The sequence below is a fragment of the Haemaphysalis longicornis genome, unplaced genomic scaffold (assembly GCF_048455015.1).
Source record: "Haemaphysalis longicornis isolate Haplotype H1 unplaced genomic scaffold, Haemaphysalis longicornis Haplotype H1 scaffold_10, whole genome shotgun sequence".
In the NCBI taxonomy this organism is placed as follows: domain Eukaryota; kingdom Metazoa; phylum Arthropoda; class Arachnida; order Ixodida; family Ixodidae; genus Haemaphysalis; species Haemaphysalis longicornis.
The window spans coordinates 14,963,099-14,981,049 of NW_027526204.1; the positions used below are offsets into that span (position 1 = coordinate 14,963,099).

General features: G+C 51.0%; 1 protein-coding gene across 1 annotated transcript in view; it reads right to left on the reverse strand.

The window, feature by feature from the left end:
• Positions 1 to 17,951, reverse strand: part of LOC144159732 (solute carrier family 28 member 3-like) — a 70,556-nt gene that overhangs the window by 35,269 nt on the left and 17,336 nt on the right. The window contains exons 6-7 of the mRNA XM_077691433.1: positions 10,906 to 11,067; positions 2,246 to 2,371 (exon numbers count right to left, since the gene is read on the reverse strand). Of these exons, the coding sequence (XP_077547559.1) occupies positions 2,246 to 2,371; positions 10,906 to 11,067 (288 nt within the window). The remainder of the gene's footprint in view (positions 1 to 2,245; positions 2,372 to 10,905; positions 11,068 to 17,951) is intronic.

Consider the following 17,951-nt stretch of genomic DNA (forward strand, 5'->3'; position numbering starts at 1 on the left):
GCTCGATAATTGGTTGTAGGACGGGCGTATTAAGATGCTAAGATATATCTCGTCTTGTTAATAGGGCTGCGGACAGCAACCGTTTCTTGTATTTCCATACAAAAAGAAAAGGAATCAACTTGGGTGTGAGGTATGTCCTTGCTGACGAATATGGCGGCTTGTGCTTCTGTTTTGGATTCTACCCCGTATTGTTTGAGATGTATGGACGGCACAAAGTAGCTCTGATAATTTGCTATTTATGGGGTCGTACCTCTCGTTTCCTGAAGCAGAAGTGCGAGGGGCTGACCTGTTGTCCGGAAAAGTTCCCCAAGCTCTGCGGCACTGTACTTGAGAGAACGGCAGTTCTATTCAAGAACGTCAGGGTGGGAATAAGGCTTATAAGAAGCCATAAGCTGTGGTTGCAGGGTTGTGACCGGTAGACAAGTCTAACTTCATGGCAATTCGTTGTAGAGTCTCCTGAGTCTCAGCTGTTGCGCTATTTGTTGCATGAATTGCTGAAATGATTGCATGTCCTGGTGGCGTTCGACTCGGAGTGTTGCTGTCTCTTTTGTGGGTTGTCCTAACATGGGTAGAACAAACAAACAAACAAACAAACAAATAAATAAATAAATAAATAAATAAATAAATAAATAAATAAATAAATAAATAAATAAATAAATAAATAAATAAATAAATAAATAAAATTGACTTTTTGTCCCTACATTACCCCCCGAGATTACAAAACGTTAATAAATATCGAAGAAATGGATGTCTTGCTGCTGGCGTTTCATCCCTTAAACATCTTAAAGAGATGATTCATCTCTTAAACATCTCGCCGCGGACCAGAGGAAGGCAACAGCGCCACACTAAGAATGTACTAATGAAGGATTGCAGGGCTCCTACATCTGCCCCCGCCCCCTCCCCTCCTTAGCTGCGCAGTGGTTCTGTAGTCATGGAAAGTGGTTTCCACCGAATCAAATGATCTTTCAAAAGGCATTACGGCTATATAAATACATTTTCATTTTGCAGATTTATTACAGGCTTAACCTGTGAGATCCATTGCCAGTTACATTCACAACATGATGAATTTCGACATTGGCGTTCATCTAGCCAGCCGCATAATCTTTTACTTAAAGCGTGAAAAACAAATCACAGCTAAGAAGTGTGTAATAGGTCCGTACCTGTTAGGCTTTTAGGTGTCGCAACTGTTGTCGATAACGGTCAAATTGACGTTTCGAAGGCTAGTGATATCGTTAACTTACTACAATATCCACCCCATTTTTTATATGACTCAGGGATATTATATTGCTTGAGGTTGCTTTCCGGGCTTCCCTCTCTTTACTAATCTCCGGGCTTTCCCAGGGCTTTGAATGGCCCAGTTAGTCACGCCATGGTTTCTCCATGGCCTAGCATTGTTTGCATACCAATACGCCTGGAAAATTTTCGCTACTTTTGCAATCTCACTGATGCTGGTATATGTGTTATTTTTTTTCAATTCCGAGGAAATAAATTGTGCGCTAAAAATACGCTTTTTCCACGTTCCTAAATACCCTTCTCGTATCAATTCTTTCATACCATATAAAATCTTGCAACCACAATTTTGCTAACCTCCCATCGGTTCATCAACTTGCTTTACACTGTATCCCATACTTGTTTTGTTGTGATTGACACTTCATATTGTTGCATTTTCCGATAAATGTTGTTGTTTTCGGGAGAGTGTTTCTTGTCTTCACCTCAGATTATCTTCTCTCCAATAAACTTGCTTTCTTGTGATTGACACTTCGTATTATTTCATTTTCCGATAAATGTTCTAGTTTTAGGGAGGGTGTTTCCGGTCTTCACCTCAGTTTATCTTCTCTCCACCAAAAATGAGATGGAGGTAATTATGGGATGTTTTTTTTTGGCTCAGTTCAGCTCAGATCAGTTCATTTTATTCAACAAAAACATCTAGATAGACATACATAGATTCCTGGGCTAAAAGTTGTTAAAAACAACTTGACTAGCGCCCAGGCGATTCGTGGCGTGGCTTACACGGCACAGTAATGAAATATTACGGACAAATACAATGTTTCCGAACATGTGTAGTACGTAAACAGCAACAAATTAAAAAGCAGTAGATATCACAAAACAAAAGATATAACAAGAAAAATACTGATTTAACCATAGTAGAAAAAAACACCCTTTGTGTGCTCTCTTCATTTTTCCTTCTCAATGGTGCGCGTTTCGTTGTGAAGTCTTAACGTCAGCTTGTTTCGACAATACTCACCCCTAAGTTCAGGATCATGGCCAGGATCGCCAGCGGCATCCCACAAAACCCAGCCGCCATGATGCAGTGCAGCTCTGACAGCGTCATCTCCATCATGAAGGGCCTGATAAATCCTACTGCTACCGGCTGCGTGAAAATCAGGATAGGGAGGAAGGTAGTGATAACGATCGCGATGATTGTAATAATACAAACAATCCATTCAATCGAAAACTAACCTTGTGACGACCATGTTTCTGCAAACATTTCGTATGCCACGCCGCTTACAGGGGAAAGTGGCTAGACTTCCAAACGTTTATCCGACCGTTTTTGAATGAAAGTCTAACTGGCTGCGTTCAAACACCCTGATGAACAGCTGCAGCAACCTAATTATGGCAGAGCCACAAAAATATTGCAAAGAGTTTGTTTGTGAGAAGAAAGAGATAAGTCATGTGAATTCGGCATGGAGTACTTCTGCCAGCCAAGCTTCATTGAACTGCAACATCCAGCTTTATTGAAGCTGTATTTTGCCTTTATATATGGTGCACACTGGCGGTATAAATATTCCTGTAGCTCCGCGCCCCTCTTCCTCAGAAATAAATTTGTGATCGTTAACCACACGACTCTTCGCAGGACCTTTTGCTGTTCTTTTTGTGGAGGCGGTGTGTAGTCGGTGTTCCCTCGCGCCACACCATTGTCATGATTCGGGGCAGTAATAAAGAAACAGAGTGATGGAATAGAGTTTGCGGTGATTTTATCAGCAGGCTTTTTACCTTCAACCTTTAGGTTAGGTTAGGTATAACTTTATTGTTGCCTGCAAAACGACGGTTTGTACTCGCCGCGACGCGGGCCTGGCGTCGACCTAGGGTTTGCTGTTACTCTGCACAGCGCCAACGCACCCCGTTGCCGGGTCGCCTGGTCTGTGTTTTTCGAGCGCACCCCGGGCCTGCTGGACGGCCCAAAGTTGAACGTCCTTGTCGTTACTGCGCACTGCTTCTTGGAGTTTCGGCGGATAAGTCCTTGACTTGGCTTCGTCTGGAAACCGGACACAGTCCCAGAAGATGTGCCACTGGTCTGCCAGACCCACTTTACACACTTTGCACAGACCGCTCAAATAAAGTCCTGGGTGTAACACGTGCAGCGTTGCCGGCGCGAGGATGGATCCGGTTTGGAGCTGCCGTAGCAACACGGCCTCCTCCCGGCTCAGTCCTTGGTGGGGGGGTGGCATTACCCGTCGAGCTAGGCGGTAAGCCTTGGTGATTTCGCTGTAGCTTGCTAGGCGGTCTTTGCTCTCGAACCACCACGGACGGTCGGTCTCGGGGGAGCGGAAGGTAAGTGCACGCGCCTCCGAGTGAGCCGTCTCGTTGTGGTTGGACGTAGTTGCATACTCGCCCATGTGCGCCGGGAACCACTTGATGCGGACTTCCCTGTCTTGAAGCTTGGTCTTTCTGATGATGGCGGCCGCTTGGGCGCACAATCGACCCTTGGCGAAGTTGCGCACGGCGGTTCTTGAGTCGCTGAGCACGGTGCGACACTCAGCCTCGGAGATCGCCAGAGCGATGGCGACCTCCTCGGCGTCCGTGGCGCCCGTGCACCGCACGCTGGCTGCCGCTGTCGTGGTACCCGTGGTAGCCTTGACGGCCACCGCGACGAAACCTTCTTGTTGGCACTCCGCCGCGTCGACGTAACGCGCGTGTTCGTCCTTGGCGTGTTGTTCGATGAGGGTCTTGGCCCGCGCCACTCGCCGCTCCTTGTTGTATTCTGGGTGAACGTTCTTGGGGATCGGGTCCACTCGTATGTGGGCCCGTGCGTCCTCGCCGATGTCGCTCGACTGCCGGTCCGGTGCTCGGGGATTGTAACAGAGAGTCTTGAGTATGTGGCGTCCGGTCTTGGTTACTGAGAGGCGCTCTAGCTGTGCAGTCAGCTGCGCTTCCTCGATCTCTTCGAGGGTGTTGTGCACGCCGAGTTGAAGTAAGCGTGCCGTGCTCGTGGTCTCCGTGAGGCCCAGCGCCGTCTTGTAAGACTTGCGTATTAGCGCGTTGATCTTGTTGCGTTCCGTGACCCGCCAGTTGTGGTAGGCAGCCACGTACATTATATGACTAATGACGAGGGAGTGGACGAGGCGCACGAGGCTGTCCTCTTTCATTCCCGCTCTGCGCGTAGAGACTCGGTGTATGAGGCGGGTTGCCTCCGCTGCCTTGCCGCTGAGCTTGGCCAGGGTTTCACTGTTGCAGTTGTTCCTGCTGATTAGCAAACCCAAGACCCGGATTCTTGCCACCTCGGGAATTCGCTGTCCTGACGCGGTGACGATTTTGATGCGGTCGCAGTCTCTTTGGGGGATGTTGCCCTTGCGTCTCGGCGGTATCACTAAAAGCTCGGACTTACTTGGCGAGCAGACCAAGCCCGTGCCCGTGAGGTGCTGCTCGATGGCGGTGACCGCCGCCTGCAGCTGGTTCTCGATATAGGCGTCGCTACCACCGGCAACCCACAGGGTGATGTCGTCGGCGTAGATTGTGTGACGGACGTTCGTCTCTGCCAGCGCCTCCGCCACTCCGATCATGACGAGGTTGAAGAGCAGTGGCGAGACAACCGACCCCTGCGGTGTTCCTGTGCTACCGAGCTTCTTCTCCTTGAGTTTGAGATCCCCCGCGTTGAGTTCCACCATTCGATCCGTGAGGAAGTCCCTGACGTAATTGTAGCTGGCTTCTCCCATATTTAGTTTGGAGACTTGCGCCAGTATGGCCGAGTGTTTCACTTTATCGAATGCGCTTTGGAGGTCCAGGCCGAGAATTACTCTGTTGTCTTGCGTGCTTCCCTTGTCGATAATTTCTTCCTTGATCTGCAGCATGTCGTCTTGCGTGCTGAGCTTGCGCCGGAAGCCGATCATTGAGTCCGGGTAAAGGCCTTCTTTCTCGAGGTAGTCCTGCCATCGGTTCGCGATCACGTGCTCCAGCACCTTTCCCACGCATGACGTTAGAGAGATGGGGCGGAGGTTGTTCGTGTCCGGTGGCTTGCCCGGTTTCGGGATCAGGATGGTCTTCGCGCATTTCCACTGGCGGGGTAGCTTGCCCGACCGCCAGCACTCGTTGTAATACCGGGTTAAGGCCTCGATCGACGCGTCGTCGAGGTTTCGCAGCATCTTGTTAGTAACGAGGTCCGGACCCGCTGCCGAGCGAGTGTTGAGCTCGTGCAGTGCGGTCCGCACCTCGGCCACTGTGATGTCCCGGTCGAGCGACGCGTTGGGTGACCCTCCGTACGGTGGGTGGCTCTCCGTGGGGGTAGGGGGTAGATATTTGTCCTCCAATTTCTTGATCACTGTGTCCTTGCCTTGCTGCAGTACCGCCGTATGCATTAGCCTGGCGATGCAGTCGCGCTGATGGGTCTTGGTGTTGGTTTCATCGAGCAAGTGACGTATGAGGTTCCACGTGCAGCCTCGGTGTAACTGCCCGTCCGCCTTGTTGCATACCTCGTTCCACTGTTGCCGGCACAAGACCTTACAGTGTATTTCGATGGCCCGATTTAATTCGGCCACTTTTTTGCGTAACGTGCGATTCAGTCGTTGCTTCTTCCAGCGCGCTTGGATGGAACGCTTGGCCTCGATCAGGTGGGCCAGGCGGCTGTCCATGGCGACGACCTCCTCGTTCGTTTCGATCGTCTTGGTTGCCGATTGCACAGCTTCGCGGAGCTCGGCGGTCCACTCGCCTATGTCTTTAATAGCGGGACGTTCCTTGGGCTGGTTCTGGCGGAACCTGTCCCAGTCCGTCCACTTGTGTTGCGTGGTGTTACCCCGGAGCTGGCCGGGTATCGTGATTTCCACGATGTAGTGGTCGCTCCCCAGGTCGACTCCCGTGTTCTTCCACGTGATCTTTCCCAAAGGATCGTTCTTCACAAAAGTAAGATCTGGTGTTGTATCTCGTGCTACGGAGTTGCCGATCCTGGTGGGGTTGGCTGGGTCCGTGATGAGAGCGCAGTTATTGTCTAGGGCGCTTTGCAACAAATCTCTTCCTTTGATCGAGTCGCGGACGTATCCCCACGCCGTGTGCGGCGCGTTGAAGTCCCCGCCGATCACGAGCATGCTGCCTTTGGCACGCGTGCTTGCTTGATGAAACAGCGAACGAAACTTCTGAAGTGAGTGCTTGGGGTTACTGTAGACGTTGAGCAGGAATAGGCTGCCCTTGCGTTGCTTGCTGGGGATAATTTCAATGAAGGTGTATTGGGCCTTGATTCTTCCTTGCTTGACTTCATGTTCCACGAAGGTGAGCCCTTTGCGGACAAGGGTGCACACACCCCGTCCCTCTGCGGGACTGATGTGTGATTTGTACCCGGGAAGTGATGGGGCCTTCGTGACCGTTTCTTGGAGCATAATTACATCCGGTTTCTTGTTGACCGCTGCTACGTGCTGGTGTAACACCGCCCTCTTGTTGTCGTAGCTGTGGCAATTCCACTGCCAGACCGTAAGGTCTGACCGTGGCTTTACTGTTGTTGCTGTGTGGTTGGCGGCCATGATTGGGCTAGTGTAAAGGGCTGTTGCTGGTCTTGGGTATAAGGATGATTCGTGAACATTGGTGCGAACGTCGGGTGTCTCACTATTGGGAGTAACGTCTGTTCGATGAATTCGAATTTGGCTTCAACTTTCTGGAAGGATGTGCCGATGAGTTGCTCGAGTTTACCGAGCCGTGCATCGGTTGCTGCAATCAGCGCCTCCAGTTTGGTGAATCGGTCGTCTATTCGGGCTTCCAGTCTTGTCTCTAACTGGGCGATTTCACTTCCCGTTCCGATCGACTCGAGCGCGCGTTTCTTGGGCGCTGGCTCGGCCGCCGTTTCTTCTTGGGGTTCGTCCGTCGACATTTCTGTTTCAGGTATAGTTTGCGGTGCTGGCGTCTCAGTCTGCGGTGCTGTAGATGCCGCATTCGGGGCCGGCGCGGCCATGATCACGGAGTTTGTAGCGGTGGCTGGTCTTGGTGCTAGGAGCATTTTTCGTATTTCTGTAATTTCTTTGGTCAGGTTGTTGATCGAGGTTTCAAGCTCGCTGTTTCGCTTTCGCAGTGATTCGTTCGTTGCTTTCAACGACTCATTTGTTGCCTTGAGGCGATCCATTTCTTCGTTGTTATGTCTCCGATGTGGCGGTGCATTCGGCATGCTCCTGCTGCTGCTAGCGCTGCTGCTGCCGTTCATCGCCACGTCAGCCCAGCTCACGCGATCGCTTGATGGCGACCTTTTGCGGCTGCTGCTCCGCTTGCTCTTGTCACAGCTGCTTTTTCTTCTTGATGAGTCACGGCTGCGGGACGGAGTCCGCGATGCGCTTGGTGAACGTGGCCTTCCTAGCCGCGGGAACGAGCCTGCCGAGGGTAGCTGTTGTTGCTCCTCGGCGTTGCGACGCTCCCATCGTCGGCGGCGAACGACGTACGGAGTCTTGTACTTGCCCTTGCAAAAGCGGTCGCCCGTTTGGTGCCCGCCTCCGCACAGCTTGCACGCGGGGGTACAGCGATGATCCTCCTTGGGGTTGGTAGCGCCGCATGTGAGGCATGTGCGGATGTTCGGCGTGGGGCACACGTCGCGCCGGTGGCCGACCTTGCCGCACACTTTGCACACGTCGATCTGCTTTCTGTATAAGCTGCATGGGATCAGAGCTACGCCGTAGCGCACGAACCGCGGAACCTTGGCGCCTTGAAACACTACGATTACCGTCGATGTGCTGCCGATGCGTTTGGCTCCTACCGCAAGCGGGTTGCGATCGTTCACAATGTTTCGGTCTATTTCGTCGGCGCTCTCCTCTGTCGGTATGCCACGTATCACGCCCTTCACAGTGTCGTGGGGTGCCGTGCGGTAAGCGCCGACTTCGTGAAGCCTGCCTTGTACTTTAATCGACTGGATTCGGGCATATTTCGCCGCTCTCTCTTCGCTGGGAGTGCTTACAACCATGATATTCTGCTGGGTGTTCGGGCATATCGTATCTTGGGTCACCGCCACGTTCTCGATTCCTGCCGCCGCCACGATGGCTGCTGCCACGTTGGTAGTACCGGCCTTGAGAATATCAAGACCGCCTCTCGGTCTCACTACAACCTTGATTTCTTCCGCTGGCATGGCGGGCATGCGCGCCGCACGTATCGCCGAAACGCGAGCGCTCTTGGTAGACTTCGCTTTCGAAGAGCTCGGAATAACGTCTCGATGGGACGACTCACCGCTCGAAGCACGTTGCCGAAGCCTTGACATACGTTCGCCGGCCTTGGACCATCCGGCTTCGTTGTGGTATTCCTCGGGCGAAATATCCTCGCCCTGCACTTGCACACACATTTGGGAGAACGATGTTCCAGGCGTCGATGCGGCGGAACCCTCCATGTCATGGGCGAAGAGCGCGGGGCTAGGCCCAGCGAGCCCTGGGTTCGCTTAGGCTTAGCGAGTCCTCGTGGCGTTGAAACGGGAAAAGTCCAATAAATTGGCAAAAAACGCACCTTTCGTAGAACAATTGGTATCGGTCGATGCCGGACACCTTCACGGACACATTAGTAACGATATATCCAAGGTTGGAGCTAATTAGCACTGCGTATTTGGGCATGAAAGACGGAGCCGATTAGAACACGTCCGCTCACCTCGGCGACCGCAGCGCCCCTCACCTTCAACCTTTTACTTCCGCCATCGAGCGTTACCGGAAAACTAAGCCCACACGAGCGAGCGCACGCGAGCCTGCGCCTCTCCGCGAGTGGCCAGGGACGTCAAGGCTTATGCGTGGGCTTGCGCGAGGCACTCAGCAACAAAATACCAAGTAAAAATACCGAGCGAACGTGAACGTGTTCCTTGTGAGGACCGCAGGCGTCGGCCAGCTCGACCTTCGAGAACAATCTCCTAACGTTCGTGGAGTGATCTTTCCCATGCTTTTCTCCTCGCCAGTTCACGCGTGTTCGCTCCAGAAGTGAAGAGCACAGACACCGACTTCGCGAAGCCGGTTGCCGTGGGTTCTGACGCATTCTTACGCTGTCCACTTTGGGAGAGATGTGAATGGCCGCGGACCAGACGATGCGCGCCTGCCAGTCATTGAGAACTTTCCGCGGCAAGTTCGAAGACCCGTGTGAGTTGCAACTGCCGATTCTCCGACGGAGGGAGAGGGGCCGTCAGCTCTGCTAGCTCTTCAGCCTTGCCCCACTAGTCCACGCTGTGTAAATTTCGTAACAGTGGAGCTGCTCATGCCAAGAAATATCCGTCCGTCGTACCAAAAACCCTCGAAGTGCCAGCAGGCTGGGAACGCAGGCGCCGGTGTTGGAAGTGCGCGCCTCAAGAAAAATAGGGAGTTCCTGGGACTCGAACGCGGCACCTTTCCGCCATAAAACCAGCTACTTCACCACTGGGCCACCCTAGAGGCCCCAGGGATACGGGCTAAGGAGCGGTGGGAAACTATAACATGTGCAGCCAATCGGAAAGGCAAAAAACATTTCCCGTGGTCACAATCGAACCTTGGCTCCTGGCGTTATGATACAGGCGTCTATCCTATTGAGCTATAGTTGCCTTCCGGGCGCGCAGCATTTTTTTATGTTGGTAGCGTTGGCCGTGGCTTCTAACGCGTGCTGACGCGGTCTACTTTAGGACAATGAAAGCCTGCAGACGAAACGATGCGGGCCTGCCAGTCATGAAGAACTTTCAGTCACAAGTTCGGAAATAAATGTGAGTTCTAACCGCCGGGTCCTCTGGGGTTCCTCAGGCATTGGACCTCTTGTGCAAGCTGTGCCAATTTATTTGTATACTTCGCAGTCGTTTTACTTAAACGAAGATGTATTTGCTACCTCGCCACGCAAGCGAGTAAAGTGCACGCGCCCTCGCGAGCTTGGTTCATAATACTTATAATTTGCTGTAATACTCCGGTCCTGATCATTTCTTGTATTTTTTGCCGTTTGTTTTCGCGCTGATCTTTAAATAATAAACTTCCACCGATTCGCCTAACACAGAGCCCTCTATTTGGACCACTTCCGAGAAAAAGGGGTGGCCATGCTAGCCCAGGTTCTCTTAAGTACTGCTTGTTTTTCCCAATTTCCTTTTTATACTTTCTGTAGACAATCTTAAAGCAGGATAAATTGATGACTCGTTCTGTTAGTCGGCTGGCTGCATTACGTGCCTGTCATGTATAGCCTAACACATTAGTCTCCAGATAGAAAAAAATTCACGCATCTCCACGAATTGAATCATGACAAGTGGGCGAAGCACTGGGGATCGTTCTTACCTTAAATCACCCATGAGAGTGCTTACTGCTGCTAAAATGGTTTCCAATCAAATCCAATTCAATTTATTCTAATCCAATACAATCAAATACATTTCAATCCAATCCAATCCAAATCCAATTCAATCCAACGCTCCTCGTGCATGCGCAGCACGGCAGGCCAGGAGCACTCTTTCTCTCTCTCTCTCTCTCCCTCTAACTTTTTGTGTACGTTTTATTTTCTGTAAACTTTTGTGATCCTTTTATTTTATTCTTGTTAACCTTTTGTGAACCCTTTGTTCACAGATGTTTCGATTTACACGGTGCTGTGCCGTTGGCACGGACACCGGGCGCCGTACGGACACGCCTCGGCATTAAGGTACTTCGCCCCTAATATTTCTATGTTTTTTAAAGTCGCCACCTACATCGGTGTGATCGTAATTCATGACATCCCGCTCCGAGATAACCGCATACTGCTACCTCGTTCTTGTACACGCACCAAGTTGACGGCGACGGTTGCCATGGAGAAGATGCACTCCGGTGCCGAGATGAGCGTGGCCACGTGCAGCATTCGTCCCACGTTGAGTGCGACGAACTGCGTGGCGCCCCAGTAGTGCAGCACCGACACCAGGAAGCTGAAGAACAGCACCACCGGCAGGTGCTGCAGACGAATTAGCCCTCGCGCTCGCTCAAAATGCGCTTGCCCTTGACGCCGAAGTGCAATAGAGATTACGCTGTTTATCGCCCCTTAGCTGCACCTGGGCAACGAGGCGCGCCGTGGTGGAGGTCCTCTGATTTTTTACAAGCAGGGGATATTCAACGTGCGCCAGAATCTCGAACAAACGGGCGTTTTTGCTTGTCGCCGCCATCGGACAAGCAGCCACCGTGGCTGTTGGCTCACCAGCACAATACCTTAGCTGCGGGGACACCACCGTTAGTGCCTGAGGGCAATGGGAACGAGTGCTGCTGAAGCAATGGTTTGGCACAATCCGGGGCATCCGAAAAAAACTTTGAAATTTTCGTGGCAAAACTAAAGCTGGTCATCGTGAAACACTTTGTGTTCACTTGCAGTTCGACGGGTTTTACAAGCGGGCCATGGGGGCAGTTGTTAAGCATCTCTTACCAACAAACCTACTTACAAACCTTTATGTGAAGATGGTAAAATCGCATTTTATCTCCGGCCAAGCGGAAATCACGAGGGCGTCTTTTTCGCAGAAGGTCATGAGGTGGGATTGCCATTATATAAATAACCAATGCCCACAACACACGCGCCTCGTTATCGCACCGTGTGAAACTCTTAAAGGTATACATCAAAATACACCCCGCAACACCTAATATAAATCACTCTGTTTTTCGCGTCATTGGTTAGAAATGCCCTACATGTGGACATATATATTGTTCCAGCCTGAAATTGGCTAAATATTGCTAAGAACTTTTAGTTTTATTTGTTTGCTTAGGTGTATTTGTTGCCAGCGTCTCGCTGCGTAGGGCTATCTTGTGGGTTTTCGAAGTGAAGCACGTTCCCTTCTCTTTCTTTTCAATTCCTTACAGGCTATCTTATCTCATAGGGAGTGTGTTTCGTCCTGTCGTCACTGGACTAGAATAAGGTTCTTTGTTCTCTAGTGTTCTCGATGTAATTGGACTGTTTCAGAAACAATTACATGGACAGACAAATGATCGCGGGTCAGATGCCATGGCGTTCGGTTAGCCATAGGCCTGTCTGTGCACGTGTCACTGTGATGACTGCTCCTTCGCGGCATGTGAATGTTTCGACTTTTTAGTGGAGAATAGGTTTGCTCCAATCAGGTTTTGATCATTGAAAAAACCGGCGTCGTCATTGGCCACGTGACGATATAAAGGTCGGGCATGCGAGCCCGACTGAGCGGAACATAACTCCTTTATTTTTGCTCTCTAAGCACGTGACTTTAGTTGCAGTGTGGTAATGAATTCTGGGAGCATCGCTGCCCGCATTCCTAGGAAAATATTGTTCAATGACGAAACCCGAAGTTAGTAGCATCCTACTTGGAATAGTTGGGCGGCAAATCTCACATTTGACCTTGTGAAACCCACAATACAGCTCACTGAATAACGTCACAAGTGGTCGTGTTGAGATCTCCCCGAGTTTCTTTACATAGATATATTGGTGACTGGAACTCTTCTGAGCATGATTCTGCTAATAAGGAAGGCACAAATTGTTGCGTATTCAGTATAACTGGAGTTTTTGGTCACCTCGTTTGGCCCAGTTCGTCGAAATGTATGGTTTATCTCAATGGTTTGAGGGCTGCCTTTCCCTGTTATCCTTCAGCCTCAGTAAGACATCAAACAATGTAGTAACCAGGTATGAAATACCCTGTTGTTGTTCATATTTCCTGATCTCATTTTCTTAACCTCCTTATGCGAAGTTTTGTATGATGCGAATAGACAGACAAGGTGGAGGGCTTTCGCCCGTGCTTTCGCCAAATCAGCCTTATACAATGCCCCGTACCTGCTCCCGAACTTCACTGTGTACGTGCCCAGTCGACTTCGTCAATCTGTATGTCCTTAACCTGCTGTCATTATTTTGGGACCATACTACTGATGCGAGTTTCTATAAAAACAAAAAACTTAAACACGTTTTTCTTGTTTTTTTTAACTAGTATAACTTTGAAACAAACAAACAAGATTTCTCCTGGGAAAGTTGTTATGACGAGACGAATCAGCACGGAGAAAATCGCTTTCCAAAATTATTGCCTTGACGCGAAATCGTGAGCAGATTTTGCAAGCGGAAGCTCTGCTGGGACTTTTGTGATGTAGCATGTAAGAATTTTATTGCTTTCAGTGATAACGGGAAAATTTATCACACAAACAAGTCTCGTAATTTACATCGGCTAAAGCTCAGCGATAATCAAAGCCTTCTTCACTCTTGCATCGTGTCTGCGGTGCAGTCACGTGTACCGGTCATGCGGCAAGCATCCCGGCAGTTCTTGGTAGTCCTCCGGGTAGCACGTGCCCAGTCGGGGTGTTTGAATGACGTCACGTCGACTCTGCTGAAATCGTTCAATGTCAACAAAAAATTACCCCGGCGACTAAAACTGACTACCGGACGTTCTTTCTAACGTCACCAAGAAGACGAGGACACAATCCGCATCCCTATGAGTCCAGAACTTGACATTTTACGAGCATCTCAAGAGCACAGATGCTCCAAGCCTAACGCTTCGCTGGCGAGGCAACGACGCCGCCGGCTCGTTTGCCGGCGAGCATGGCGTCAGCGCGCACCCCCAGCGACGATCCATATGCAAGTTTAGCACCTCCCTCAAGCCCACCTGGAGACATGATGGAAGGCAGCGACATAGATACCACATCCCCGCCCACCATCACAACCGAGGAAGAAATATCTAGCCCATGGATTGAGGTAGTACGCCACTCCCTACGGTGACGGCCCCCTTCCTCGTCGAAGCCTTCTCCCGAATCGCCGCCGACACCAGCGCTCTGCCATCGCTTATCGATGCGTCAACCAAGGCAACCACCTCTACCGGTGGGCGACTTCAAAATAGGCATCCTCCCAAGACACGGCCTCCAGCTTTCCCGTGCGTACCCGATTTCTATCACTGCGCCAATCGCTCGGGAGATCGGGCTGCCCACTACTCCAGCACCTTTCCAGCTCCGCGTTGGTGCATAGTCTTCAGCATATTTTTTCCGGCAGCTGCACGAGCACTCGAAAGCCTTCAGAAGAGTGTTATCTTCGGCAACCGACACGAGGTCTCAGGCCACCCAACCACTCCGGAAAACTCCTGCCGTGGCATCATGCACAACACCGCACAAGAACATCCAGAAGAGTACGTGGAGTCACTCATTACCGCTCCCAGCTACGAGGTTCTCACAGCTCGTCGCCTCGGAGAGTCCAAGGCATTCCTCAGTACATTTCGAGGCAAGCGGGTGCCGTACTACGTATGCGTCAATCAAGCCCTGCTCCGATGCTACCCTTATCTCCGGACTATAGTGTACTAGAAGAATTTGAGTGAGACGAGCCGCCGTCGCCGCGCCTGCTTCGTCGTGCAGCGAAGTTTGTGGAAAGTTGGCGTGCGGCGCTGCCTCCGCAGTGGATTTGGGTGTGCCGTTGAGAACTGCAAGCGGTGGCATACGGCAGCCACAGATCGGAGGTCCCGCAGTCGCATTCAGTCATTTGTTTTAAAACTGTGCGGAACCGCCGCTGCTGTTTATCTCACTGTGTTGAGTGCTGTGACGTGATGAGCCTTCAGTGCCCTGTTTCAACGTCCTCGCATGCCCAGAACCAGGCTTCGCCGCTCTTGCGCACCGCGATGCCGCACCGGATACTCATGTGTGAAAGCCGTCCAGTGCCAATGTATGGGCGATGGGCATGTGTTGTTCAAATCTGGAAGGATTCATTTGCTAGCAATCTCGTGTTTTCAGCCTTTAATTCCACCGAAGCAGCCTTCCCAATTATGATCGTTCTATCTGCTCCCCCAACAATAATTAGGTACGCTCGCCAGGCGATTTATATTTATTCAAAGCGCGAATAAGGGCGTTTTTTAGGACATATTCTGGTCTGTATGACATCTGGTCTGTATGATATAGAATGCGGTGCTACTCCCCGTACACGCCTTTCATATTTCCCACATCACGTAAGCAGCCCCATATGCTCTGTTCAACAAGCACAAAGAAGAAAGCGTCAATACAATAACACGAAAATCACGCAAACGCCCACTGTGCCTTGCCACAAACACATGCACCCTGCTACTCATTCAACTCGGTATCCACAATACGTCGTCTGAACTAGTTGAAAGACATCTCTTACAACAATACCAACGGCTTTCTCTCACCAAGGCGGGCCGCCAGGTCCTCTCAGGACTTTGAATAAATACACCGGGAGAGCCCCTCCCCCGACCTACTCAAGAACTAAATAAAGTACAGACCTTGCCGCGTAACATGTACCTTGAACACCACAGTGGACGGCATAAGGCTGGCGCAAAGGCCATCTCACGACAGTACTGTCAAGGCTCTCACGCGGTCTTTACAGACGCGGCAGCATATCCCTCATATCCAGCGTTTGCCTTAGCAATAAGCCCCGCCCAAGCAGGACACGCTATCACTGTCTCTGTCAAAATACTCTCACCAGCTGAAGCTGAAGAGGCGACCATCGCACTTGCCATCTCCTCTACCCAGGCTACTACTGTAGTGGCGGACAGCCAAACAGAACAGGCGTGCCGGCACTTCCAGACAGGAACGGTGCACGCTGCGGCCCGCGCATTTCTACTCGGCCACCTGCCGCAGCGACAGATCCAGATCATAAGAACTCCAGCTCATTTGGGGGTGAAAGGGAACGAGATAGCGCACTACCTCGCGCGAGAAATAACACGCCGCACGAGGAGCGAAGAAAACGCCGCCTCGGAGAGATTTACTCCCCTCCTGGAATGCACAGAAATTACCCAACATATACGTCTGGCCCGATGCACCCTTCCCCCACCTCACCAACACCTATCTATCAAGCAGGCACATCACTGCCGTGCCTTGGAAACGAGCACCTTCTTCCACCCTAAAATGGTCTGCCGCTACTCCGAACAAATTACCCCTCCTAGCTGCCCCTTTTGTGGAGCCGACTGCACTGTTTTCCTCGTGGTTGGTGAATGCCCCTTCCACTCTCTCCCCAAGCCGAATCCTTAAAACTCTCCCGAGCTTTCGAGGCGCGCCTGTACAGCTCATGCCTGTCCGACCAGCGTCGGCTCGTGGAGCGGGCTGTAGCGGCAGGAAAGGCATATGGGGTCCTGGACTATGGACTTCACCTCCTGAAGAGTCCACGCAACTTTTGCCAACAACAAAGATGTTTGTCATGGTCCTTCTCTTTGTTGCTCCTGGCGCAGTACTGGGTTAGCGCTGTAGTTACCGCACTTGGCTGCTGCTTCGGCTACCCGCGTTCAAATCCATTTCGAAGGCGTCTTTTATGTATATTTGATTTAGTTTTTTTTTTGTTTTTTCTAAGCAGTTCTTTTTTCCAATTTTCTCACTTGCTGATAATTGCTGTAGAAAAATCTGAAACCATGGTATATTGATGGATGGTACAAGCCCCGTTAGTGGATTGCCTGACGTAATTCGCTTCTATTCGTGTAGTCGCCAGCAACTACGGCAGCTTTTCGCGTTTGATGAGACATCTAAGGCGTTTCCATTAATAAATATGTCTTGTTTTTTATGTATCTGTCGGGTATCGCTTTTTTCTCCAAATTTCTAATTTAAAACATGGAAGAAATCTGTCTGTTTTCAGAAGCCTTAAAATTTCACGAGAGCAGCTCTAGACCAGAATACGACGTCATTTCCATAAATTATGTGTCAAGGGTCGTGAATCCGGTGCCTCCTTACTCTTTAACAATGAAATATTTGGGGACGATGCAATTAATGCCTATAGCATTGCCTGTTCCGGCGGAGTTCCAATCGCTGTAGTGACACATTAGGAGACTCCCAGCCTGGCAGCTGTAAGAAAGATGAAGACGCACAAAACACAATGTCGATGAACAAGCCATTGCCTCAATCTACTTTGTGTTAGCCCTTAGCGCCTAATCCTGTGGCTGCCCCTTGGACACCTGGAGCAGCGGTGGCCCAGTGAAAACGCCAGTTTGAATTCAACGGTTGAGGGAATATTAAACACAGTTCCGCCGTGTGACGAATCTGCGAACCAGCGGAACTGTGTTTCGCTCGTTTCGGTGGGAACGGCGACGGGCGTTCGCCGAGAACGGCAACGCCGTCGCCGCGCAAATTATATCGTTCGCGCAGAGGAATGGGCAGCTATACGTCAGCGGCGGGAGGCTCCCTCCGCTTGTGATCTCCTAGCGGGTGGGAGCGAAATCCGTCCCTGCTACAGTTCCTATATATGCTTAGGGGAAAGGAAAGCTTAGGAGAGCCCCTCACGTGACTCCCACTGAAGCCGGAAATGCCATTCAGGTAGGCTGTGCAGTTTTGCTTGTATGTTGTGCGCTCCCTTCACTGCCTTGGCTCGAGCCATCAGCGGAAGCATCGTGGCCGCTTCTTCAAAACCAGCAGCACTGGCGCGTGGCTGATTGTGACAGTGGCTTCGAGACTGGTCTGGTGCGCATGCCTACAATTTCTTCGGCGCGTACACGGACAAGCCTGCCGCTCTTCGGCTGACCTCTTGCTACAACGTCACCTACGCAGATCAAAGCTACAGAGACGCCAGCTGTACCGTGACGTCATTCACAAGGGGTATAAAAGCCCAGGACCCGGCATCTCTCGTCAGTGGGCAAGGCGGCAGCAAGGCCGGCACGATGTTCACCCATTGTCTACTTTTTGTGCAGGTATGTTACTACCAAAATGCTCGATGTGTACGGTCCGATGACCGCTTTTTGTTGGTGTTGCCTTGCCCATTTGACGTTGTTTTGTGGTGTTGAAATGTTTAATTCTGCACCCATCGCCTTTTGCTGAGCGGAGATATTGAACAGAACCCGGGACCGTCCAAGCCCAAGCCATCCTTGACTTTGCAAAGCGCAGAGGGACGTAGCTCTGCTCCTGCTACTCGCTCCCGAACAGATTCAAGCTCCG